The sequence below is a fragment of the Equus quagga genome, chromosome 7 (genome assembly GCF_021613505.1).
Source record: "Equus quagga isolate Etosha38 chromosome 7, UCLA_HA_Equagga_1.0, whole genome shotgun sequence".
NCBI classification, from domain to species: Eukaryota; Metazoa; Chordata; class Mammalia; order Perissodactyla; family Equidae; genus Equus; species Equus quagga.
The window spans coordinates 9,349,351-9,375,361 of NC_060273.1; the positions used below are offsets into that span (position 1 = coordinate 9,349,351).

At 52.9% G+C, this 26,011-nt stretch overlaps 1 protein-coding gene across 1 annotated transcript in view; it reads right to left on the reverse strand.

Moving 5' to 3' along the window:
- LOC124243009 (uncharacterized) overlaps positions 1–26,011 on the reverse strand; it is a 152,722-nt gene that overhangs the window by 57,935 nt on the left and 68,776 nt on the right. Inside the window, exons 37-43 of the mRNA XM_046668547.1 lie at positions 25,195–25,287; positions 21,836–22,053; positions 20,006–20,199; positions 11,258–11,566; positions 10,762–10,991; positions 10,488–10,674; positions 9,204–9,286 (exon numbers count right to left, since the gene is read on the reverse strand). Of these exons, the coding sequence (XP_046524503.1) occupies positions 9,204–9,286; positions 10,488–10,674; positions 10,762–10,991; positions 11,258–11,566; positions 20,006–20,199; positions 21,836–22,053; positions 25,195–25,287 (1,314 nt within the window). The remainder of the gene's footprint in view (positions 1–9,203; positions 9,287–10,487; positions 10,675–10,761; positions 10,992–11,257; positions 11,567–20,005; positions 20,200–21,835; positions 22,054–25,194; positions 25,288–26,011) is intronic.

Genomic DNA, 26,011 nt, shown 5'->3' on the forward strand with positions numbered 1-26,011 from the left:
ATGCAATGGTTAGGGAATTTCCCAGGGAGCTCTGGGAAGGCCAGCCGGTTCAAAGGAAAACTGTGGAAGTGAAGCTGGACCTGCACAGCCCGTGACCCAGCGATTCCACTGCTCGCCTTGGTCCACTGAAGGTCGCGCGCAAGAGGGGTGGAAGCAGCACGAGTCATCAGAGGCAGAAACTGGACACACAATCGAGAAGAACTGAAAGCAGGGTCCGGAGCAGACATGTGCACACCCACCATTCACAGCAGCCAAGGGGTGGAAGCGGCCCAGTGCCCATCGACAGACAACGGGATAAACAGGTGGGCCATCCATACAACGCAATGTTACTGAGCCTTACAAAGGAAGGGGATTCTGAGCCGCGCGACAACACGGAAGAACCTTGAGGACATCACGCTAAGTGAAATGAGCCAGGCACAGAAAGACACAGTCATGCGCCCATAATGACATTTTGGTTAACAATGGACCGCATATGCGACGCTGGTCCTGTAATATGAGTATCACAGGGCCCAGGTGTGCAGTGGGCTGTGCCGTCTAGGTTTGTGTAAGTGCGCTCTGTGATGCTCACACAACGCTGAGATCGCCTAAAAATGCATTTCTCAGAATGTGTCCCCGTTGTTAAGCGACGCGTGACTGTGCCGTATGGTTCCCTTTATCTGAGGTACCTAGATTAGTCAGACTCCTAGAGACAGAAAGCAGAAGGGTGGTCACCAGGAGCTGGGCAGCGAGGGGAAGGAGAAGTTACTGTTTAACGGATACAGAGTTTCAGTTTTGCAAGAGGAAAAGAGTCTGGAGATGGATGGTGGTGATGGTTGCACAACAATGTGAATGTTCTCAATGCCACCGAGCCGTACACTTAAAAAAAATTAGGATGGTAAAGTTTACATTCATCTGCATTTTATAATAAGATATTTTAAAAATAAAATAGAAACATGTACTGGATTAATGAATGAAATAATATACAATAAAAAACTGGCACTACTCCAATGCTTCTTGATAGACGAATTGGGATAGAGCCACACCACGGAATACTATACAGCGGTGAAAAAGGACAAGCAACAACAACACACAGCATGGGTGACTCCCACAAACACAATGTTGAACAAAAGAAGGCAGACCCGAGAGGGAGCATGCTGTGTGATCCTACATACATGCCATTCAAGGGGTCGGATGGATGGGGACTCACGGAGTAGTTGGTAAATGGAAGGGGACCAAGGGAGCTTCTGGGGTTCTGGTCACATTCTGCCCCTTGAGGGAGTTGGTAAGGTCATGAAAATTCACCAAGCTGTGCATTTTTCCCTCTGCCCGTTTCTACAGTTATATAAATAAAACATTCTTTAAAAAGCAAACAAACAGGAGGAAAGTGGGGCCCGCAGGGCGGGGCAGCTGAGGAGTTTCTCCTTGGAAGCCTCACTCCTCTACTGTGGGTCCTGACACCCTCCTCTCCCGGGTCCTCTTTGGAGTCAGGAACGAGTCCGAATGCTTCTCCTCCGGCCCATGAACACGTGGCCCGGGTACCCCGCCCAGGCCGCCCCGGGCAGCCCGCCCCTCCACACCCTCACCTCAGTAGTCCTGAGGATGAGCAGCCCCTGCAGCGTGCTGGCGTCCACGGTGACCAGGCCCTGGGCGTCCAGAGCCCCAGAGTCCACCACGACGTAGCCGGAGCCCTCGACTCGGCCCGGGACCCCCAGGGCCTAGAGGGGTTTACAGACACAGGAGAGTAGAGCTTCCTAAGCAGGGCGCGGTCCAAAGTGGGCATCCGCGGTCCTAAGGGCCCTCTTGAACTGGCTGCAAAATGGGGCGTGAGTGTGCACAAGCGTGCGTCTCTCCAGCAGAGGGTCTGTGACCACGACAGGTTCTCAGAGCGCCTGAGGGTCCCGCGTGGGCAGCTCTGCCCTCTCAGCGAGCTCCTCCCTCCCCCTCACACCCCCCCCTACCCCCGCCCTGCCCCGGACCACGAGTTCTCGAGGTTTTGCAGCAAGAGAACCAAGGCTGTGACACCAACCTGGCCGAGACTCTTGCACCCACTGGCAGCCACGGACCTCGCCTCTCCCACATCTTCCCGCTTCCCTCTCCTCCTCCCCAGGTGCACACAACGTCCGCTCTCCACAGGCAGACAGACAGACAGACAGGAGCCCGTCCATCCCGGAAACAGGCTGCTGACGGGCGCCCCGAGCATCTCTGGGCTCCTCCCGCCAGCATGCCACCTTAGCGCACAGAGGGAAAGACGCCGCCCTTCGCCCCGCGCCTGGTGTGCACGGGGCACTGCGGGGCGCGGGGCATCTAACGTTTTACTGACTCCTGATGCCGGAGGAGGTCGTCGCACCCCATTTAATGATGATGAAACCGAGATCCAGAGAACAGCGACTTGCTCCAGGTCACCCCGAGACCAGGGGCAGAGCCGCAAGGCACAGCCTGGCGTTTCCTGGCAGCAAAGGTGGGCTCCCCAGCCTGGGCCTTCCTGAGACCCCCATGCGGCTGCTGCCTGGCCCCCCACCTGCCCAACATGGTGCTCGACCCCCCCTACACCTCCTTCCACTTAGGATGCCTCCCCCACGCTTCTGGGACCCCTTCTCCCTCTGGGTTCCTCCTCCTGCCTGCTCGTCCTTCCCGTCCCTCCAGCTTTGCAGCCTGGGTGCCCTGGCTCAGTCTGCGCCCTGCCCACGGCCATCACAGCCAGTCTCATGGCCTTAAAGGTGACCCCTGGAGGCCGAGGCCCCCAGTCCAGAACATGGCTGACCCCCCAACATCTCTGCTTGGGCATTCGACAGTCCCGTCAAATTTAACACAATAGGACTCATGAGTCAGTGACACCGCCCTCTCCCCGTCCTCTCCCTCTGGCCGTGCTCCCATCACTGGGAACGGCAACCCCGGCCCTCTGGTCCCGCAGGACAAAAGCAGGGGCACCATCCTGGCTCCCCTCTTTCCTTCACACCCACGTCCAAACATCCCCCCGCTCCTCTCCCTCAGCCTCTGCAACGCATCCTGAATCTTAGCCCTCTCCCACGTCACATGCTGTTTACAAAACGGGACTCCGCAACCTACGGCCCCCGGGCCACATCCAGCCCACCATCTGCTGTTGTAAATAAAGTTTTATTGGCACACGGTCCAGCCCATTCATTTACACAACATCTATGGTCTTTTGTGCTACAAGGGCAGCATGGGGTGGTTACAACAGAGGCTGCACGGCCTGCAAAGCTGAAGATGTTCACCGTCTGGACTTTTACAGAATCGGTCTGATCCTGGTCCTAGAGAATGCCCTTCCTTGTGTAGTGCTGCCTCAGGGCCTTTGCACTGGCCATGCCTAGAATACTCTTTCCCCAGATATCTGCATGACTCCTCTCTTCTCTCCTTCAAGTCTGGGCTCAAGTATCCTCCTGTCTTTGGGCCGACCTTGACCGACTTATATAAAATTGCAATAGCCGCCCTTTCACTCTCCCCGTTCTCACTTCCCATCTCTCCTTAATCATCAGCACCAGCGAATTCACTGATCTATCCTGGGGATCGCCTGTCCCCCCGAGGCAGGCGTTTGTCTCTGCCTTGCTCACGGCTGTATCTCCAGGACACAGACGAGGTCCCCAATAAGTAATGATGAGTCCATCCTCTGGGGGCTGCCCCACCTCTCTGGTTTGCCAGTGGTCGGGAAACAGACCCCTGTCCTGCCCCCCGGAGACCCTGTGCCCACCCCTCACATGCCCCCTAGCTCCACCTACCTGCAGGGCCTCACAGGAGCTCTCGGCCAGCACCCACCCCTGCAGCCTGCCGTCCAGCCGCAGCTCGCCGCCGCCCTGCAGCTCACAGGCCCCCGCCCGCAGCTGCAGACCCAGCCGGTGCCCGGCCCCCCACCCGAGCCGGCCGGTCAGCGAGGTCTCTGCAGGGACGGCCCGCAGCACGGGCAGCGTGTGCCTCAGCTTCACTCGGAGCGTGGCCTCGGCCTGGAGGACGGCCGTCGCCAAGGTCAGGGAGGCGGTCTGGCCGGCCACCGCGAGGGCCCCGGACACCTCTGCTTCCCCACTGGCGGCCTGCAGAGAGCCACTGAGCTGCGTCCCTGAGGCGAGGCCCAGGCCCTGCTGGACCACAGAGAGAGGGGTCAGAGGGGGGTCACATGTCAGGAGTGAGCCTGATTGTCCATCCTCCACCCTCTTCCCCTCCAGCCCACCAATCCGTGCTCCCCCCCATCACGGTGACAACAAAATAGCACCAATCAGAATAAACACAAGTACCCATCACAGAACCCTCGCTGACCGCACAGCCTCAGGCTGAGAGCTTTACAAGGACGCTCTCTTCCCATCCTATCTGACAGCTCTGAGATGGGTGCTTCCCCACCTCACAGCTGGGGAAACTGAGGCCCAAAGGGGGGGGAGCAAATCGCCCAGGGTCATACAGCCAACAGCAGAGCTTAGGTCTGAACCGGATCTGTCTTCAGTCCGTGCTTCAAATCTGTGCTGTCCAATGGGAGAGTCACCAACCACATGGGGCTGTTTCACTTCAAATTAAAACGAAGTAAAAGGAAAACTTCATTTTCTCGTTCACGCTAGTGAGCACGTTTTAAGTACTCCATAGCTACACGTGGCTGGAGACTGCTGGCCCAGACAGCAAAGAACAGGACATTTCCACCATCATAGAAGCTTCTAGCGGGAGGCCTGCTTCCTCCCTTGATGCTTTACTCTCTCTCATGGCTCAGCCGCATGCCAACTCGATTAATACTGACAGAACATCTGCGCGGGCTGGGCCCTGTGCTCGGGGAAGCCGAGTGGACCAGCCCACGTGTCCCTGTCCCCAGGGAGCTCCATCAGGGGAGGAGACAGACAAGGAGACAGGCAGAGCGGCCGGTGGCACTCAGACGTGGACACTGGTCCTGTCTGCTCACCCGGGACTCCAGCGTCCCCCCGTTCTGAGAGTCACAGTTTCCTCTCCACCAAATACCACCGGACGATTCTCAGACCGTCTCCCAGCCCAGATAAAACGCAGCCGGGGGTTTTGAAGGGTTATGAAACCAACACGTGACTGTCCCCACGGTCAGCTGAGGCCAGCTCCCCTCATTTCCTTCCTGCGCTCAGAATTTTATAGAAAGACAAGCTCTTAGCAATTCCAAGTCTGTGGTCCTTCCGTTTCACAGTGTTGCGTGAGTCTAACCTCTCCCAGCCTCAGTATCCTCATCTGCCAAATGGGACACGGCATTGGAGACAAGAGGAGCCAAATGGCCGAGAGGGCGTTCGGGAAACAGTAGCTGGGGGCTTCGGGGAGCCCCTGGAGGGAGGTGCCGGCCAGGCTCACACCAGCAGGGGCCCTTTTTGCTGTAAGCCGCCTCACTGCTCGCCTCGCTGGCCTGCCACACGTACCTCCAGCAGCGGGCAGCCCGGCTCCGTGGCCAGTGTCCATGTGCTTCGGTCCCCAGCGTGCTGCTCCAGCGCGCCCTGCAGCTGGCACGGCCCCATCTGGAGGGCCAGGGAGCGGTGGGCCTCGGGGCCAGCCCGGGCGGTGAGGTTAATGGCACTGCCAGACGGCAGGCCCAGGCGGCCCAGCAGGGGCAGCGAGTGGCTCAGGCGCCCGAGGACCGAGATCTGGGGCCCGCAGGGGCGGGTCAGCTGCAGGTGGGCGTCTCCACGGTCACTGTGGAGGCCCGTGGCCAGTGTGAACTCACAGGGGCCCCAGCTCAGGATGCCCTCAGAGCGCAGGGCCCGCGGGATGCCGGCTGCCTGGAATATGGGGAAAGTGGTGGGGTTTCAGGGTGGCTTCAAAAGCCAAGGTGGGGGGGCTGGAGATGGGCCCGGGTGGGAAGAGGGCAGCGTGGGTCCCACGGCCTCGACTCTGTTGGGACCTCTCTCTGCAAAGTGACCGATCGCACGGGTACCCCAGCGACAGCCGTGGGCTTGAGTTCTGGCTCCACCACTGTCTTTCCAAACTTGTGACTTCAGTTTACCCACCTCTAAAATGGGGGTTGACCACAGCATCATAAGTTGCTGGGAGACGTAAATGGGTTAACACTTGTGACTTGGTAGCCCCAGGCCAGGTGCCCAGAAAGCACTGGCTATTGGGACTCCATCATTAACCTCAATGATCCTTGGCTGGAGGGCAGAGATCCTAAGTAACTGGCTCCATTGGGGCCCACAGGGCACCCACCCGACGCAGGAACGAGGCGGGAAGATGGAGCTCACCCTGCTCAGGTCTCCCAACCTCTCTGGCCTCAGTGCATCCCCTGGGACTAAGGACACGCAGCCCCTTCCTAACGGGGCTGAGAACTTAAGGAGTGAGGCGCACGGTGCTCAGTAAACATGAGCTGTTACTCTCTACTGTTCCCACTGTTCCTCCTGGAGCCTTGACCCCCCGAGTAGGATAGGCGAGACCGTGAGAAAAGAATCCGCCTGAGCCCCAGAAAGGAGGGGATCAGCATCTCAGTAGGGCCTTGGTGAAAGGGGAGGAGCTGCAGTTCAGGTCCCGTTTTTGGCTCAAAGCTTTGTGGTCGACAAGCCCCCAAATTCAAGGGACTAGGGTAAAAAAAGAAGTTTCTTATGCTCAGGGCAGAGCTGGGCATACAGTAGGCAGGTAATAATTTGTGGAGGGCAGTAGGGGCCCTGCCAGGACTCTGCGCTCACCGGTGGGGAAGGGGCTTACCTCCAGAGGGGGGCAGCCATTCTCCAGAGACAGGGTCCAGTTGGCGTGTGTGGCCTCAGTCCTGACGTCCCCACGGGCATTCAGGGTGCATGGGCCCAGGGCCACCTCCAGCTGAGCCCTGGGGGCTTTATCTCCCCCCATGGACACTCGGATGTGGTTGTCGGGGGCAACCCCCAGAGCCTGAAGCGGAGGCCACGCATGCCGGAGGCTGGCGTCCAGGTGGGCACTGTGGCCGCGGGATGTGTGGACGTGCGCCCGGGCGAATGTGTCCGCGGAAGATACCTGAGCCGCCAGGCTGGCCGCGGAGGCGTGGACCAGGAGGGAGCCATTCAAGGACAGCACTGCCGGATTCTGTCCCCAAGAAAGGCAGGCTGAGGCCGAGCAGGGGTCCCTACAACACGCCACCAAGTGGCAGTCCACCCCCTGCTTGGCCACGTCAGTCAAGGGAGCCCCAACCCCCCGGGCCCTCCGCATCCCCCATTAACACGGGACTTTGCTCCTGCAGAGGGCTTCTCTGTGAAGAGCTGAAACTGGCCGCCCGGGTCACCAAGTTCGACCTTTCTGAGCATCTCAGGGCCCCCGGCGTCCCCTCCCATGACGCACAGGCCGGACACTGTGTCCTCCTCCGGACTCTCCTCCCATTTCACAACAGAGGCTCAGGTCTCTCGACCTCTCTCACGCGGCTTGTCTGGCCACGGCCTCTCTCAGTGACCCCAGGGGAAGTCACCAATCCTTGAGGAGGCATGTTCTCAGGCCCGGGGGCCCAGCCTAGGGACCCGGGGGGCGTCTGCACCCCCAAGAGAGAACCAGGAGCTGCTCACAGCCTCTTCCTGTCACCCAGAGCTCATCTGGCTGTCTGGGGTGGGGACAGCCCCACCAATGACGGGGCAGACGCACACAGCCAGCCCCACCACAGCCAAAGGGAGACCACAGAGGAGCCACGTCGCTCTGGGGTGTCCCGCCTAGATGCTGCTGACCTGCTCTAGAACGGACGAATGCCTTGATCTCTAGCCTTTCCCCGGGTTTCCAGACCACGGCTGTCGCAGAGGAGGGCCATCCACTCGCCACCCATCCTCCCCCCCGACCACAGTTGGTCCTCCCAGAACCGCCCCTCCCCGAGCCTCTCTCATACAGGGAGCTGCCAACCCCACATGGTCCCCTGCTCTTAAATTTCATCCGTGGGGAGCCAGCCCATCTGTCCAGCCTGTTAACACCCTCTAAATCCTGATCCTTAATTCTCTTAGTTAACCCTCCCGCCATTCAGGCCACTGTGTGATCTTGGGAGAGTGACTTTGCCTCTCTGAGCCTCTGTTTCCACATCTGTAAAATGGCATTATGATTCCTGGGTAAAACAGAGGACATCACGTTGAGATGGCCACTCAACATGTGTCGGCTCACTTCATGCTCGACACCATATGCAGGGGTTGTCATCTGCAGTTTACAGATGACGAGGCTGAGGCTCAGAGAGGTTAAGGCCTTGCTAAAAGTCACACAGCAGGTGAGTGGCAGGGCTGGGCAGGAAGCCGTGTTGGCCTGATTCTCTGGCCCTTGTGTCTTTCTGTGTTGGGTGGAGCCACTACCACTGGCCAAGCTGGATTCATGAAAGGATTGCATTGTTCATGCTCACACAGACACGAAGCTGGAAGCTGGCAGAAACAGTGCTCCCCGAGGAGGCCATGTTCCCTCTCCCTGGACGGCCAGGCAGCGAGCCCACGGTGCCAGCTCCCAGAACCCCTGGGCAGTGCCCCAGGCCGGACACCCTGCAGGGCTGGGTCAGCACCTCCAGGCTCACATCTCCCCACTTCCTCCAGGAGACGCAGCACGCAGCCAGGCCAGGACGGTGTGCCTCAGGAGCAGAAACACCTCTGTCCTCCTCCTCCAGGCAGTCCTCAGGTCTATGCTCACTGGCTGGTGCCCCACGGCCAGCCAGGCCACAGAGCTCAGCCAGGCCAGGCCTGCAAACAGCTGCCCGCTAAGCTGACAAGGTCCGCAGGTGGCCCCAGTGGTCGCCCCACGTCCAGTTCCCGTACAGCTCTGGGCCCAGGAGCCACAGGGCCCCGCTGGAGCTCCAGGAGTCCAGGCCCTGTGCTCAGGCCTCTCCACTGCCCTTTGCCTGTGAGGGAGGGGGCCCACTGCCCACCTGCACCCTGGCCTGGAGGGCCCAGAGCTACCTACGCTGGCTGGGCTGCGTCCCAGCCCTGGCAGCACGTGCCAGCTGTGAGCCCCACGGTCTGTCTGCCTCGAAATGCCTACATGCGCCTGTCACCCGCCCAGCCACCCGTGGCAGAGGCTGCCTTGAAACACTTGGATTCTGGGTCAATGTCTAAGTGTGCTTGCAGAAAGGACTGACCGTCTGCTGTCAGGCTGGGCCGGGTCCCACTCGGAGCTGGGAGCCCATGTGCGCATCACTGGGGACGTGAAGGGCTCGGAGGTGGGGACCGTGTGTGTGGGTCAGCCTGGCGGTGGCCACAGGCCCCAGTCCGTGCTGCAGGCAGCCCCCTGTGCTCAGGCTCTGCCAGCACCCCCCACCGCTGGAGGTGGACCAACATGTGCCACCACTGCCCTGCCGGTGACAGAGACCCTTGTACCTCAAGAGGCCACCACCCGTCGACGCGTCCCCAGCACAGTCCTGACAGCTGGGCAGGCAAGGCGTCTCCACTGCAGTTGACCTGCGGAGACCAGCGGGGTGGGTAGGGGGCATGCCGACAGACATCACTGGGAAGACGGCAGCGGGAGGCATCGACCCCCGACCTTGACCCCAGACGGAGCACCGAGATCCAGCTCGACCCCATCTCCCTTTCTGAAGCCCCCCTGGGACAATCACCCCCAAAGAGAGGTTTGTGCAGAGACCGGAGGGCTAACCCACAGCATCGTCACAAAGCGGGTCACCAGAGCCCGCGTCCTCATAGGGCCTGTGTGTGCCGGGCTCTACCTGGTTCCTCATCTGACCCTAAGGGAACCACAGGGGGCAGGGATTGCCAATAGGCCCTATTTGCAGATGGGGGCACTGAGGCACAGAGGGAGCAACAGGTGAGTGAGGAAGCAGCCTGGCTTCAGACCCTCATCTCTCGCCCCGCCTCCCACACCCTTCCGATGGGTCACCGGCCCTGGGACGACACGGAGGTTCCTGCTTTCCCTTCTTGAGAAGGATGCAAGAGACGGCCGTGTGCCCGCTTCCTCATCTAGCCCTCAAGGTTCCTCCAGGGGAGGTACCAGAAGACGAGCGATGGCCCAGGGTCGCGGCAGTTTCAATTTTATTAGATAGGACCAGAGTCCTCCAAAGTGGCTGCCTCAGTTACACTTCCAGATATGGGTGTGCGTGGGGGTGGGGGGGAGTTGACAGAAGGACGGTGGATGAGAGGACAAGAGGACAGAGCAGAAGAAAATGATGAAGAGTAGAAGGCAGGGTAGGGAGGATGGAAGGGCCAGGAGGGTGAGAGGAAAGGAAAAAGGATGAATGGGAAGAAGGAAAGGGGGGTTAGGTAGACGGGAGGGGCCAGGGTGGTGGGCGGGGCTAGTGCAGTGGGGGCTAAGGTCGGGGGCGGGGTCAAGGCGAAGGGCGTGGCCAGGGTGGTGGGCGGGGCTATGGTGGCGGGCGGGGCTAGTGCAGCAGGGACTAGAGATGCTGGAGAGGCAGGGGTTGCTCTCTCTTCTCGCCATCCCAGCAGTGAGGGCAGCCGCCCGGCCCACTGGGCCAAGGCGGTGGGAGGGTCAGGGTGGGCAGGCGGGGCTAATGCTGTGGGGACTAGGGTGGTGGACGGGGACTAGGCCGGTGGACGGGGACTAGGCCGGTGGACGGGGCCCGGGCGGGAGCCAGCCGGATGGGTGACTAGAGATGCTGGAGGGACAGGGGTCGCTCCGGTCTCCCCATCCCAGCAGTGATGGCAGCCGCCCGGCCCGCGGGCTTCTCCGGTCCCTCACCTGGAGCCCCGATCGGCCGTGGTGCAGGCCCAGCGCCAGCCCCTGGCGGCCGCCCTCTCCCCTCCGCTCCAGGGCCACGCGAAGTTGCTGGCCGTCCACACTCGCGGTCAGCCCGGCCGCCAGCCTGGGTCCCGTGCTCTGGGTAGAAGCAAAGCCGTGGGTGTGCCTCGGACCCTCTGCCCCTGCCCCACCCCATGTGGGGCCGGGCCCAGCCCCCCGACCTACCTGGAAGTGCCCGGCGCCGTCCACGGAGAAGGGGAGGCCCCAGCGCCGGAGGCTGGGCACCGTGTGGCCGAGGCTGGCGCGGAGCCGGCTGCCCCCCGCGCCGGGAGCCGGGCCCTCCAGGCCGAGGACGGCGTCCAGCTGGCCTCCAGTGCTCCGCAGGGCCATGCGCACTGACAGGTTGGAAGCCGCATGGGTGTGTGACAGGAGCATCTCTGCCTCCGAGGGGAGTCCTGGGGGCCAGAGGAACCACGAAGATGGCGGAGCCGGGTCTACCCTCGATGGGAGTCAGAACGGGGGTCCCTGTCCCTACCAGCCCACCTTCTCTCTGGAGGGTCTCCTGAGCCCTGAGGCAGATTCGGTCCCCCAGGTCCCACTGCCCCCAAATATACCAGGTCGAACCATATGAAATTGTCAACATTCAACCATTTCTGACCCACGAAAAGGTCAGTTTCCCCTGGTCCCACCCAAGCCATTTGGCCCTGCCCATCCCTCCTACCTGCCCCACTCAAGGTGCTGACATTATGACTCAGGCTGCCTGAAAGCTGGCCGTGCCCAGGGCCCCAGGTGCAGGCCCCACCCAGCGCCAGGCTGCCAGCTTTGGCACGGAGACTGGCCTGGCCCCCAAGGCTTCCTGGCTGAGCCTGCAGCCGCCCTCTCAGCCAGAGCTCCCCTGGCAAGGCCTGGCTGCTGTTCTGGGTGAGGATGCAGGTCACGCTGTGCACGCTTGTGCTGTTCCCTGCCTTCTCATGCTTGTCCCGCAGGAGGAAGCCCAGCACAGCTGAGTCAGCAGTGACTTTGATGGTACCTGCAGAGGATGGGAGAGAAGCCATACAGAGCAGGGGGTCAGCCCAGGAGACTGGGCTGCTGTGGGAAGAGTGAAAAGGGTAGGAAGTTCCTAGATCGATGATGATGTGATTCTAATGTCAGGAGGGCACACCTGGGAAATGGACCCAATTAAATCAACTTCTTCCCAGCATGTTCTGAGGACCAAGCCAGCTAATTCACAAATAAAAGGGCTTTGGCCAAAAAGCAGCAAGCCCGGTAAGGGATGTCCATTAAGCCCAGCGCTCAATTCCTGCTCAGGAGAGTCAAAGACCACTTGTGGAACGGTCCCATTTTACAGACAACAAAACTGAGACCCAGGAAGCCTTGAGGATCCCAACCTGAGATCTGAGGGATGGAAACATTTCTCAGAGGTCTCTTCCAACCAAGCCAGCCCTGGGGGTCTAGCGGTTAAGATTCGGGGCTCTCAGCGCCCTAGCCCAGGTTCATTTCCTGGTCTGGGAACCACACCACCCGTCTGTTGGAGGCTGTGTGTGGCTGTGATGCTTAAAGCTGTGCCACCAGTATTTCAAACACCAGCAGGGTCACCCCTGGTGGACAGGTTTCAGTGGAGCTTCCAGACTAAGACAGACTAGGAAGAAGGGCCTGGCCACCCACTTGCCAAAAAACTGGCCATGAAAACCCTGTGAACAGCAGAGGAACATTGACTGACGGAGCACCGGAAGGTGAGAGGATGGTGCAAAAAGACCAGGCAGGATGCTGCTCCGCTGTCCACAGGGTCGCTAGGAGTTGGAATCGTCTCCACGGCACTAACCACCGCTCTTCCATCCAGAGAAGACTCCACCCCTTGGGCCGGTCCCATGCACATGCGTAACCCATGCACTTCATCAGAACCGTTTAGGTCTCCTGACCCCAACCAGGTTCTGTCGGGGCCTTGATGTGGTCCAAGTGTCCTTATACCTTCCCCTGTCATTCAAGGTTTGATGCAGGGGTCACCGCCTCCAGGAAGCCTTCCCGGGCCCTTCGGCATCCCCAGGCTGGGTTAGACACCCTTGCTCTGTGTTTCCAGACATAGAACTCACCCCCAACTCTATCAAGAGTACAGAGCACTTTCCATACACATAGAACTTTCTCGCAGAATCTTGAAATCATCTTTTTACAAATCCCTTGGTTGTGGGGCCCTATGGCACCATGTCCTACAAGAGGTTAGCCAGTTTTTTCATCTGGAAAACATGGATAACCAGAGTAAAACTTCACCAGATTACTGTGAAGATAAAATGAAATAATGTCATGGAACAGAAGCGAGTCCAAGAATACACACATATGGGCAATTGATTTTCAACAAAGGTGCAAAGGCCATTCAATGGAGAAAAGATAGTCTTTGCAATAAGTGTGCAGAAACGATTGGAAATCCACATGCAACCATATCACCTTGACCGTTACCTGATCATCTACACAAGTTAATTCAAAATCACCACAGACCTAAATTTAAAACTTAAACCAGAAAGCTTCTAGGAAAAAAAAACACAAGAGAAAAATTTTGTGGCCTCGGTTTAGGCAAAGATTTCATCTATGACATCCAAAGCCGGCTTTTCGGATGGATGAAAAGAAAAGAAGAAAAATGATAAGTTGGACTTCATCAAAATTAAAAACCTCCACTGTTCAAAAGATGACATTAAAAAAAATGAGAAGACGAGCTGTAGATCAGGAGAAGATATTGTCAGAACATATTTCTGATAAAGGGCTTGTATAAATGATTCCCAAACTCAATAATATGTAAACAGACAACTCCGTCTTTAAAATGGGCAAAAGCTTTGAATAGACACTTCACCAAAGATTTACAACTGGCAAGTAAGCCTATGGAAAGACGTTCAGCAAAATTAGTTGTTGGGGAAGTGCAAATTAAAACCAAAATGAGATACCACTAGAAATCAGTAAGAAAGACAAAATTCCTCCCAAAAAACTGACAACTGACAATACCAATTGCGAGCAAGAAAAGCAGGGCAATCAGAATTCTCACACGTTGCTGGTGGGAACGTAAAATGGTACAGCCACCTCAGAGACAGTCCGGCAGTTTCCTATAAAGTTAAATGGATCCTTGCCAGACAATCCTGCAATTCCGCTCCTTGGTATCCACCAAGAGAAATGAACCCATAAGTTCCTACAAAAACCTGTAAGCCAATGATTAGAGCAGCTTTACTCATGACTGGAAAATTCTGGAAACCACCCAAATGTCCTTCAACTGTGTGTGGATAAACGGCAGCACATCCATTTAACGGAATACTACTCAGCAATAAAAAGGAATAAACTGCGGATACGTGCCACCACTTGGGTGACTGTCAACCACATTAGGTTGGGCAGAAGACGCCATACTCGAAAGTTGACGTACTGTCTGATGACATTCTGGAATCACCAAAACGACAGGGACAAACAGCTCAGTGGTTGCTGGGGACAGGGGTGCAGGCAAAGCTGACTACAATCAACAACAGAAGAACTTTCTGGGGAGATGGAAGCGTGCTGTATCAAGCCTGTGTTGGTGGGTACACAACTGTATGAGTTCATCAAAATTTAAAGGCTATTTTCCTGTATGTAAATTAGACCCCAAGAAATCATACCTCAATAATTGCCTTCACAAATGAAGCCATGTGTGTTAAGGATTAAGAGATCAGGAAGGGGATTTGTTACCCATCAGCTGAAAATAGTCAAATAGTAAACTTCAGAAAGACGAAGGGGTGGCCCTCAGTGTAACGCCAAGTAAACTTGACAAGAACAGTACTGTTGTGACATTTTTTACTTGATTGTGTTGAAATTTTTTTCAAACCTATGTCATATTTCATGAGGAAGTTTGGTTTTGCCACAATTTAACCAATTAGGGGTTAGAAGGGTCAGTGTCAATGTCACTATAAGACCAGAGAATGACAATATCCCCCAAGGTTGGTGGAAGAGCAGAGCCTTCAGCTTCTGACACAGTGGCCCTGGACGGACGTCCAGCCAGGGCACTGTAGCCAACGAGGCTTGAGTGAAGGACCCCTTTTTGTGTAACTCTGACTTTTGGAACCTTGTTAATGTTTCACATAATCAAAAAATAAATACATAAAATCAATATGGATGTGGGAAACCTAAAAATGGAATACAAACAGAAACCAGTGGACCGGAACGTATTTCAAACGATTAGCAGAATCACACGGGTGTGGGTGGGAGAAAAGCCCAGCCAACTTTGAACACAGTGTCTGGATTTATGACCTTAGGATTTATGTCTAAACAAATACTGAATTCTAGTGCATAGGGTTTACTTTCTCCAGAGGTATAAGTTCATAATTTTGAAACCACTTTCTACATATTCCAGGGCTGAATGAATAAGTAAACACATTGCGGCTAACGAATCAGGTTTCTCACTGTTGGAGAAGAGAATGAGAAATATGAACAGGGAAGAAACCAGAATGCGCCTTTTGACAATGGACTGGAATTGAGGACATCAGTATGAACTAATGGTTGTTGTTGTTGTTGTTTTTAAGGAAGATTAGCCCCGAGCTAACATCGGCTGCCAATCCTCCTCTTTTTTTTTTTTTTTTTTTGCTGAGGAAGATTGGCCCTGAGTTCACATCCGTGCCCGTCCTCCTCTACTTTATACGTGGGACACCCACCACAGCATGGCTTGACAAGCAGTGCCATGTCCTCACCCGGGATCCGAACCAGTGAACCCTGGGCCGCAGAGGCAGAACATGCACACTTAACCGCTGTGCCACTGGGCCAGCCCCTGGACTAATGGTTTTAAATGTATCTATCTGTAGACAGGTAGATGTAGACACAGGTGTGTGTTTGTAAATACATCTATTTTCTAGGGGTGTCCACGGAGAGGCCCTAGAAGGACTGATACTCCAGCAGGAATAAACACACCAAGCAGCCAGATCTTAGTTTCTAAATACTATTTTGCACCCAAAGGAACCAGGAGTCCTTGGAGAAATAGCTTATTCCACATCAGGGAAAATACAAAATGGGACTGGAACATCTTTCTGGTCATAAAGGAAGGAAGTGCTCAAAGAATGATAGGGCACGTCAAAAGGATACGGGAGTTCCACTTCCATTAATGGTGGGGAAGCTTAACTGGACCACCCCGCCCAAGATGACAATTATGAACTCTGGACAGAATCTAAGAAACACCTATCTGGGGTGACTGGAGAGCGACCACAAAGAGGCAGACACTGGAGGGGAGTCAACACTTGGAGGAAATTAACACTAGGCGAGTTCCATGTTTTCACTCCGACAGAAATCTACAATCTTACTGATCAAACAATCAGAGAACAGAGGTCAAGGGGATGACAGCAAATGGAAAGTGAAGTGGGAACTTCCTGAAAGAGCCACACAGGGGAAAACCCAAATTCTACCTATAAACTCTGTCCAAATTTTGGCTGATCCCTGAACTTCACACGGAGTTCACACAGAGTCCAAGCAGCCCAGCTAAGATAAGAAAACCAAAGTGATGTCCGCTGTGGCCCCCCTGGGGGGGGGGGAGCCAGAATTTGGATTCTGAGTCCAGCCAATGTAATTGCCAACTAAAATAAGCAAAAAAATTAATACTCCAGAGAAATACAACAGAATTCAGGGTCTCTACATCATCCAAAATGTTCAGAATACAATCTCAGATTACTAGACATACAAAGAAGCAGGAAAAGTGACCCATTTTTAAGAGAAAAGGCAATCATCAATGGACATCAACCCCGAGATGACTAAGACACTGGAATTAGCAGACAAGAGCTTAAAAACAGCTCTTACAACTGTGCTCAAGAATATAAGGAAAATATTCTTGTATTGAACAAACAGATAGGAAATCCCAGCTGTAAAATAGAAACTATAAAAAGAACTTAATGGTGATTTTAGAATCAAAAAAATACAAAATCTGAGATGAAAAAAAGTTAATGGGCGGTCTAAAAAAATTTATTGGGTAGTGTCTGCAGAAGACAGAAGAAAGAGCCAGTGAACTGGAAGACAGGTCAAGAGATATCTGCAAAAAGAGAGGGAAAATACCTTAAAAAGTCAACAGAACTTCAGAGATCAAAGTTTTAAAACCTAAGCAATTGGAAATCCCAGGAGGAGAAGAAAGAGAGAATGGGAGAGAAAAAGTCTGTGAAGAAATAGTTTTCCAAATGTGTTAAGAGATAAACAGATGCATTTACAAAACAGGCTTCAAGAATGAAGGCAAAATAGGAAAATACACATAATTTTCTGATAAATAAAAACTAGTAAGCTTGCACTACAAGAAATGCTAAAGGTGGTTCTTTAGGCCAAAGGGAAATGATACCAGAAAAAAGTTTTGATTTTTAGAAAGGAATGAAGAGCATCAAAAAGGATGAATATGTGGGTAAATAATAAAAGGCTACTTTATTTCTCTTAATTTCTTTCAAATCAATATGACTGTTTAAAACAAAAATTATAATATTGTCTTTGGAGGTTTATGGTGTATGTAGATGCAATACCCAGGCCAACCACAGAAGACAGCATGGGGCACGACAAAATGCTGGGTTCTTACAACTTACGTGAAGTGTCTCAATGTTAACTCTAAGTGAAGAGACATAAGTTAAAAGGGCAACAGATAAATTAAAACTGAGGTCTAAAAAGTTTTAAATTCATCCAAAAGAAGGCAAAAAAAAAAAAAGAACAGAGGAACAAAAAATATATGGAAAAACAGAAGACAACTAGCAAAATAGTAGACATAAGTCCAATCTCATCACTAATTACATTAAACGTAAACCAACTACATACTAAAATTAAAAGGCAGAGATTGTCAGACTGGATATAAAAGAAAAATCCAACTATATGTGAGCTATAAAAAACGTACCTGAAATATAAGGAAATAGATCTGTTTCAAGAAATAGGATGGAAAAATATATACAATACAAATGCTAATTAAAAGGCAGAGTGGCAACATTAATATCAGACGAAATAGACTTCAAGACAGAGAGTCCTAGGAGAGAGAAACAGTACATTTCCTAATGATACCTGGGTCAGTTCATCAAGAAAGCATAGCGATCATCGATGCTTATGTACCTAACACCAGGGATGTCAACATACAGGAAACAAAATGCACAGAATCAAAGGAAGAAATAAAGAAATCCACGATAATAGCTGGAGAGCTTAACACCCTTCTCTCATTAACTGATACAATAACAAGGCAAAAAGATCAGTGAGCGTATAGACCAGAACGCACAAGCAAGCACCTTGACCTAACTGACATTTATGGACTATTATACCCAACAACAGAAGAATATAAATTCTTTTAAAGTGCATAAGTTATGTTCACAAGATAGATAATATACTGGTTTATAAAACAACTCACAACAAATTTTAAGACTGATCCTACAGGGAGCTCTTCTGACCACAATGAAATTAAATTTAATATCAAAAAGCTCTCTTGGAAAATCTCAAATATTTGGGAATCAAGCAACAAACTTCTAAATAATCCATGGGTCAAAGAAGAAAGCACAAGAGGAATCTGAAAATACTTCAAAATAAATGATAATGAAAATACAAGACCTTAGAACGTGTGGGATGAAGCTTAAGGAACACTCAAAGGAAAATACATAGCTTTATATGCTAATATTAGAAAAGAAAAAGACCCTAAAACTCAATGGCTCGAGGGTCCATCTTAAGAAACTAGGAAAAGAAGAGCAAAGCAAACCCAAATTAAGTGTAAGAAAGTAAATAATAGACATAAACATTGAAATCAATGAAATCACAAAAAGGAGAGAAAATTAACTAAACCAAAAGTTGGTTCTTTGAAAGGATCAACAAAATTGATGAAATCCTAGTTAGACTAATAAAAAAGAGAGAAGAAATACAAATAACAACTATCAGGAATGAAGCAGGGTTATCCCCACAGACCCTGCACACATTAAAAGGATGATACAGACACAATGAACAACCTTATGCTAATAAACTTGATAACTTAGTTGAAATGGACCAACTCTTTGAAAAATATAACTTACCCAAACTGACATTTGATGAAATAGAAAACCTGAATAGCTTTACACCGATTCATTTTCCAAAAGAATTTTCCCCAAAGAAAACTCCAGACGGCTTCCTGGTGGAGCCTATCAGACATTTCAGGGAGCACAAACACCAATGTCACACAAACTCTTTCAGAAAATAGGAGAAAAGGAAATACTTCTCACCTTGTTTGATGAGGTCAGCGTGCAAAGGAAAAATGAAACCTAACCGTGGACCAACCTGGCAGACGCGACCTTGATCAAGCGATCAAAGCTAATGTCACCAATTTGGGGACAAACGGACATCAGGTCCCTCCAGATACGACGCCACATCGCTTCTGTGGTATTTTGCCCATTTGCTTTCTTGAAAGTCATCAAGGGGAAGCATCCGACAAACCCCAAATGAGGGATATCCTACAAAATGGCTGCCCTGCATCCTTCAAAAATGTAAATATCATGAAAGACAAAGAAACACTGAGAAACTGCTCCAGAATAAAAGAGGCTGAAGAAAAAAATACGAGGAAATGTAACACAGGATCCAGGATTTTCTTTTACTGTAAAAGACATTATTGGGACCAGTGGTAGGATTCGAATAAGGTCTGTAGATTAGATGACAGCATTATATAAATGTTAATTTTCTGGGCCAGCCCCAGTGGCCACTCTGCTTTGGTGGCCCAGGTTCGGATCCCAGGCACAGACCTACACCTCTCTGTTAGTGGCCTTGCTGTGCTGGTGGCCCACATACAAAAAAGTAGAGAAAGACTGACACACATGTTAGCTCAGGGCGAATCTTCCTCAGCAAAAAAAAAAAAAAAAAAAGAGGGGTAATTTTCTGATTTTGATAACTGCATTGTGGAATGTAGGAGAATGTCTTTATTTTTAGGAAATAAACACTGAACTATTTAGAGGGAAAGATCCACCATGTCTGCAACTGAGTAAAATCGTTCAGGAATAAAATATATTTTTCATAGACAAACAAAAATGTTTTATACACACACATAAATGTATATATAGAGAGAGACAGACAGACAGAGACAGAAAGAGAGAGAGAACATGAGAATGAGAAAGGAATTGTGGTGAATTGTCAATAATTGGTGAAGCTGGGAAAAGGGCCTACGGATTCTTGGTACTATTCTTGCCATTTTTCTGTAAGCCTGAAATTACGTCAAAATAAAAAGTCTTAGAAAAAATATCCTTGGCGAACACTGCACTCAGTTCTCCCTCTTGGCTATCTCCAACGTCCATTAGCGTGTTAAAGGTTCTGACAAGTCCTGCATGAGGAAGCCTGTTTAGTTAGCGGAAGATTTGCTTTGTCAGAACGGGTATTAATTCCTGGCACAGGGGCACGGCCAGCGCGTGCAACGCTGGCACGGAGCATCCGTGGACTTGAAAATGCACAGGATTGAATCTGCCCTTTGGTTCCACAGAGAGCGCTCGCCCAGGATCCCCACTGCCGCACCCCGTGGCACTCTGCTCACCCTCTCTGAGCGTCTCCATCAGCTTCAGCACGGCCCTGAGGGTCAGGAGGCGGGGCAGGGCCGCCCAGCCGGCCACCGTGTGCTGCGCCCGGCTCTGCAGCGTCAGGACCCGGCCTCGCCTGCGCTCCGCGGACGCCCTGAGGCTGAGCTCTGCCGCGTCCTGGTCCAGCAGCGCCCTGGACAGCAGCCAGATCCTAGGAGGGAAGGTGACGGGGTGACAAAGGGCGGCCTCCATCTCTGCCGGCAAACGGCATTGTTCCCCTTCAGATGAGCAGGCCAGCCGCAAGAGGCGGGTTTCTGAACCCCATTGTCCAGGCCCATCCCAGGACCAGACTGTCTTTACTGGGCCCTCAGCCCACAGCCACGCAGGGTAATGCGGGGTTTAGATCACGGGCTTCTGGGTCAGGGAAAGCCGGGTTTGAGTCCCAGTGCTGCTTCCAACTGTGTCGTCTTGGACAAGGATATAACCTCTCTGAGCCTCAGTTTCTTCTTCTGTAAAGTGGGGGATGAAGTGGAACTAGTGATACTGAGCTGAAATTGCTCACGAGCTACCCACGCGTGTTATTACAGGGAAGTATGAGAAAAGAAACAGCTCCGAGAAGTCTCCTTGGAGAGTTGGGGCAGGGGACATGGTCCCTATCACCCACACGGGATGTTCTTTATAGGGCACCCTGGGAGACACTTCCCTTGAGTATCAACACCAGGAACAAGATCAGCCATGCTTTCCTTGGTGCACATTCACACAAGTGTGTGAGTGTGTGTTTCCTTGGAGCCTTTGCAAATAACGCCACTGGCTGGTTTCTCTTTTTGATTTGGCTACCCGGAAGCTCAGAGCCAAATCTTCAGCTCAGCTCTAGAAACTATAGAGGACTTTACGGCATGCGTTTTCTTAACTGATGCCATTTTAAGCACCTTCTCATTTTTCTTTTCCCTTCACCCTAAATTCCTCGTGTATTTTTTAACATCTAGAACAAGTGGTGGGGGAAACTATGGGCCCTTCGGCCAAACCCAGCCCACCACCTGCTCAGTAAATAAAGTTTTCTTGAAGCACAGCCACACCTGTTCATTTACAGGTTATCTGTGACACTTCTGGGCTACAACAGAGACCATCTGGCCCACAGATGGGAAAATATTTACATCGGGCCCTTTACTGAAAGTTTGCCAATTCCTGACCTAGAACAATATATATTTTTATAATCGGCCTCAAATCCTTTTTAGATTGGGGATAAGGATGGGCAGTCGGACAGACAGATGAACAGATGGATGTACAGACAGCTAGACATGGCGATCTGGGGACAGGGTTATCTAGGATCACGCCCCAAGTCTTGGGTCCCCTTGAATTAAAAAAAGCTGCCAACGCTGGGGCCGCCGAGGGAAAAAGGAGCTAACATCCACCGGAGACCCAGTTTGTGCCAGAACGTGCGGCGCTGGGCCTAGCCGCGATAATGCCAGCTGGGTAGGGGACATTGTCACTGGCCAGGCACTGGTTTGGAATTCACATGAGCTGTGCACTTAATCCTGGGACAACCCTAAGAAGCAGGTTGAGAAACTGAGGCACAGAAGGGAACAGTGGCTTGCCATCTTGCAAGTTATCTACGATGAATACCGCCATAACTGAAAAAAAAAAGGTAAAAGTGGAAAATTGAATGCTTCCTGCTTCCACTCCCTCGATGCCTTAAAACCAAGAATGGCACCACCGGGCGTAACTGCAGCCTGGTCTCAGAGGGACAGAAGACGGCACCTCTGAGTGGTGAGTTCCCATGTCCCCGGATGCCAGCCCTTTGTCCTCAGAGGCCCCCTCCCCCTTGCAGGGCACCTGGGCACCGTCACCTGGCTGGGGCGACCTTGCCGGACAGCTGCAGCTGAACAGCCCCGGGGGCTCTGCCGGCCGCCTGGCGGAGGAGGACGCTCAGTCCCCAGCCCCGGCCGCTTCTCCGGGTGTCCTGGCTGGCGTCAGCCTCCAGCAGAACCAGCTCCCGGCCGGCCGTGTGCACAGACAGGGAGCCACCGAGCCTGCGCTCTCCGTAATGCCTGGCAGCCGCCTGCACCTACAAGGAAGGAGGAGAGGGCTCAGAAGGGGAGGCGGACAGGAAGGGTCTGTGGGAGCTGGTATGGGCCCCTTCCTCCAGGAAGCCTTCCTTGCCACTCCAGCTCTGAGCATCACCGAGCACAGCGGACAAGGACTCAGGAAGACAAAAGAGACACAGGGAAGAACGGGGGACAGCCGGCTCTGACCCCGGCTCCTGGCCCAGGGACAGTCTCACCTTGTCCTTTCCACCACATGTGAAGTGGGAATATCCATCTTACGAATAGGGAAACTGAGGCTCAGAGAGGGGCACATAAGCAACCTGGGGCTGCCTAGCTCTAAACGTCATGCTTATGCCTGAAGGGAAAGCAGGAGAGCCCTGTGCAACTCAATTACGGAAAAGGAGCCCCAAACAGTGTCCCCTGGGGCCCAGAGGACCCCCCAGAAGCCCTGGAGGTCAAAGGGGAGCATGTCTGTTGCACAAGGCAGGGCCACACCGGGGTTCAGGCTGGAACGAAGTCTTGGCCAGTCTCACCGGGTGCTGGGGGGAGGAGTGGGGAGGGAGCAGGGAGGCCCACCGGCCCCCAGCTCTGCAGGACCTGAAGCCCCTTCCTCATCTGTGCCTCAGTTTCCCCATCTACAGGACAGAAACTTGTCTAGCCCAGTCTGCACATTACAATCATTCAGGAAGCTTTTGAAAGTATGCTTGGGGCCCGCCCGGTTGCCTAGTGGTTAGGTTCGCGCACTCTACTTCGGTGGCCCAGGGGAGTTTGCTGGTTCAGATCCTGGGCACGGGCCTACACACGGCTCATCAAGCCATGCTGTGGTGGCATCCCACGTATGAAAAACAGAGGAAGACTGGCAACAGATGTTAGCTCAGAGCCAATCTTCCTCAAGCAAAAAGAGGAAGATTGGCAACAGATGTTAGCTCAGGGCCAATATTCCTCACCAAAAAATTTAAAAAAGTATGCCTGGTCCCTCCACAGATGAATTGATAAACTGTGGTACATCCAAACAATGGAATATTATCCAGTGATAAAAAGAAATGAGCTATCAAGCCATGAAAAGACACAAAGGAACTGGAAATGCATGTCACTAAGTGAAAGAGGCCAGTCTGAAAAGGCTCCATACTGTATGATTCCAACTATATGACACTCTGGAAAACGCAAAACTATGGAGACGGTAAAAGGCTCAGCAGTGGCCAGGGGTAAAGGCGGGGGGAGAGGTGAACAGGTGGAGCACAGGGGATTTTTAGGGCAGTGAAACAGCTCTGTATGATCCAGTAAAGGCAGATATATGACATCATGCATTTGGCAAAACCCATAAAAACACCCCACTCATCTGTCAGTAGCCATGCCGTGGCAGCAGCTCACATGAAAAAAAAAGAGAAAGATTGGCAACAGATGTTAGTTCAGGGCCAATCTCCCTCAGCAAAAAAAAAAAAAAAAAAAAGTATGCCTGAGACCCCTGACCCACACTCAGCATCTCCAGGCTGGGGTATGGATATATTCTAAAGCCTTCCCAGGTGATTCCAACATGGAGCTCGGGCTGAGAATTCCTAGGCGTCACCCATGTGTTCCCTGACTGGTCCCTGTGGGCCTGAGGGCCCCTGCAGAGTATGCGTTGTCAACAGGGGCAATATCACCCCCAAATGCAAAAATTGGATCTTGGGGGTGTGAGTAAAAAAAAATTACCCTTTTATGCATAAATCGTAGACATGCATACAGCATGTAAACAGGAATACAGCGTGTCTGTAGAATTAAAACTTCATAAAGTGAGCAATTAAGGAAAAAAATATTTTAGAAGGCTCCCTAAAGGGGCGATCATGAAAATTAGGTTGGAAAACACTGGCGTAGAGAAACCTCAGGGAAATTTCAAGAGTGGGGACAGAGGTTGAGAAGGCCCAGCTCCTGCCCCGCCCCCAGCCCCCACTCAAACACAGAGATAACGTGAACACGGGGTGCCGGTGCTTTAAAAAGCTGTCACAGAGTCTGAACTCGTTAGACGACGCAGCATCCAGACTTCTGGGGACCCACCCTCCTCTCCCAGGTGGGGCCGGGGGGTAGCTGGGCTCTGCAGCCAGACTGCCTAGGTTCCCGTCCAAGATCCCCCGCTTATGGGCTCAGTGACCTTGTGCAAGTCACGTCCCCTCTCTCTGTCTCAGATTCTCATCTGCAAAATGGTACGACAGCATAAGACAAGGCGTCCACGAGAGGGTTTAGAACAGACCCAGCACATGGGAAACCCTCCACAGACATCCGCCCCTGTGACAGCTGATCACAGTGACATCATGTCCTCAAACCCAAGGTGCCTGTGGCCCTCGGATGCACCACGATGTCAAGGACCACAGGGAAATCGAAAGACTGCTGAGAAAACAGTGAACCAGTGTGGGCCTGAAGATGCAGCCTGAGTTCAGAGACGTCGCCACACGTGCATCTGAGAATTCTGTTCCCAGCAGTCAGAGCCCTTCTCAGGCTCCGTTCGAGTTTCCTTCCGAAACCCACCAGCCCAGTGCTGGGCGCAGAGAAGGCATCTAAAAATTGCTGTCAAATGCCGGCCTCTCACTGCTGGATTACCGTCTACACCTCCAACTCCCCGGCCCACCGCCTAATTCCTGTGCACACAGCACACACGGATTGCTCAGAGAAGCAATGCACGTGGGGGGCTTGCCAAGGGCCCGGGCTCCGGGGGGGCGAGCACAGCCTTCCCACCTCGTCCTCTTTCTCCGCCCCTTTCTCTCCTCATAGCGTGAAATCCTCCAGGGTTTCTACCCCACCCCAGGCAAAACACCCTGGGGTCAGAAAAGGATCCTACGGCTTCTCCCAAACCCAAATACAGGACATGGTCTGAGGACAATTCCGTTTCTCTCCAAGTTCGAGGGTGAAATGTGATCCTTTTCACACACACAACCCCCACCCCCCAGGGAGCTGAAAACCGTTCTCGTTCTCGCCTGGACAATGACTTCCAAATGACAGATCTGGAAACGTCCCTGCCATCTGTTCCTGATTCTGGAGGGGCCCGTCTGGCTAAGCTTAACATTGTGGGGGGGCCTCCTCCATCGCTCCTGCCTCCCTTCCTTCCGCCCATCTCCCAGCAAGCTGGCTGCTCAGAGACAAATTTGGCCGGCAGTTCGAGGTCATCCCGAAGGGACCACCGTCCGAACCTGTAAGTCTGGAGGAGATGTCGGTCCGTGGGGACGTCTGAGCTGGAAGAAAAACACCAAGTGGGAGTCAGATCCGTTCAGCTGGAGCGAGACCTGTTGGGAAGGGGGAGTGGGAGAAGGGGGGATCAGAGGGAGCAGTGGGGTGGGACAGAGAACCCCAGAAAATGGCTGGCTGGGCACCCAAGCAGGGACAGGGCACCCCAGAGTTTGCCCAAAGCCCGGGTCCACCAGCAGATGCCAGAAACCGCCATCCCCCCTCGACGTTTCTCAGCCTTAATCTTTCTCGGGCTGCATTACTCGGAAGCTTGAGAAGCAAGGCCCCAGACACAGGGCTGGGGGGACAGCTCTGGGACCCCAGGCCCCTAATGGTACCTGTCACGCCCCCCATGTCCACCGCTGCCTTCTATTTGACCCTGACCACGAACAGGCACTGACTTTACAATGATCACCTCATTTAATCCTCACTCTGGCTCCCACAGGCTGGTATTACTATCCTCATTTCATAGCTGGAAAAACTAAAGCTCAGTGGGATTGAGTGATTTACCCAAGGTCACACAGCTAGTTGGCAATGGAGCCGGAATTTGAACCTAAAGGCTCCTTGGAGATGAGGACAGAAACACAGTCACCTGTGCATCCCCAGTACACAGCACAGAGCCTGGCATGCGGCAGAGACACAATCCATACATGGTCAATGAATGAACAAATATACCTATAGTGGCTGCTATACAATCACCAAACGGCATTTCCTTTTCCTCTTGGGCATGCCACTAAAACTACATTTCCCAGCCTCCTCTGCAGCTGAAACTACATTTCCCAG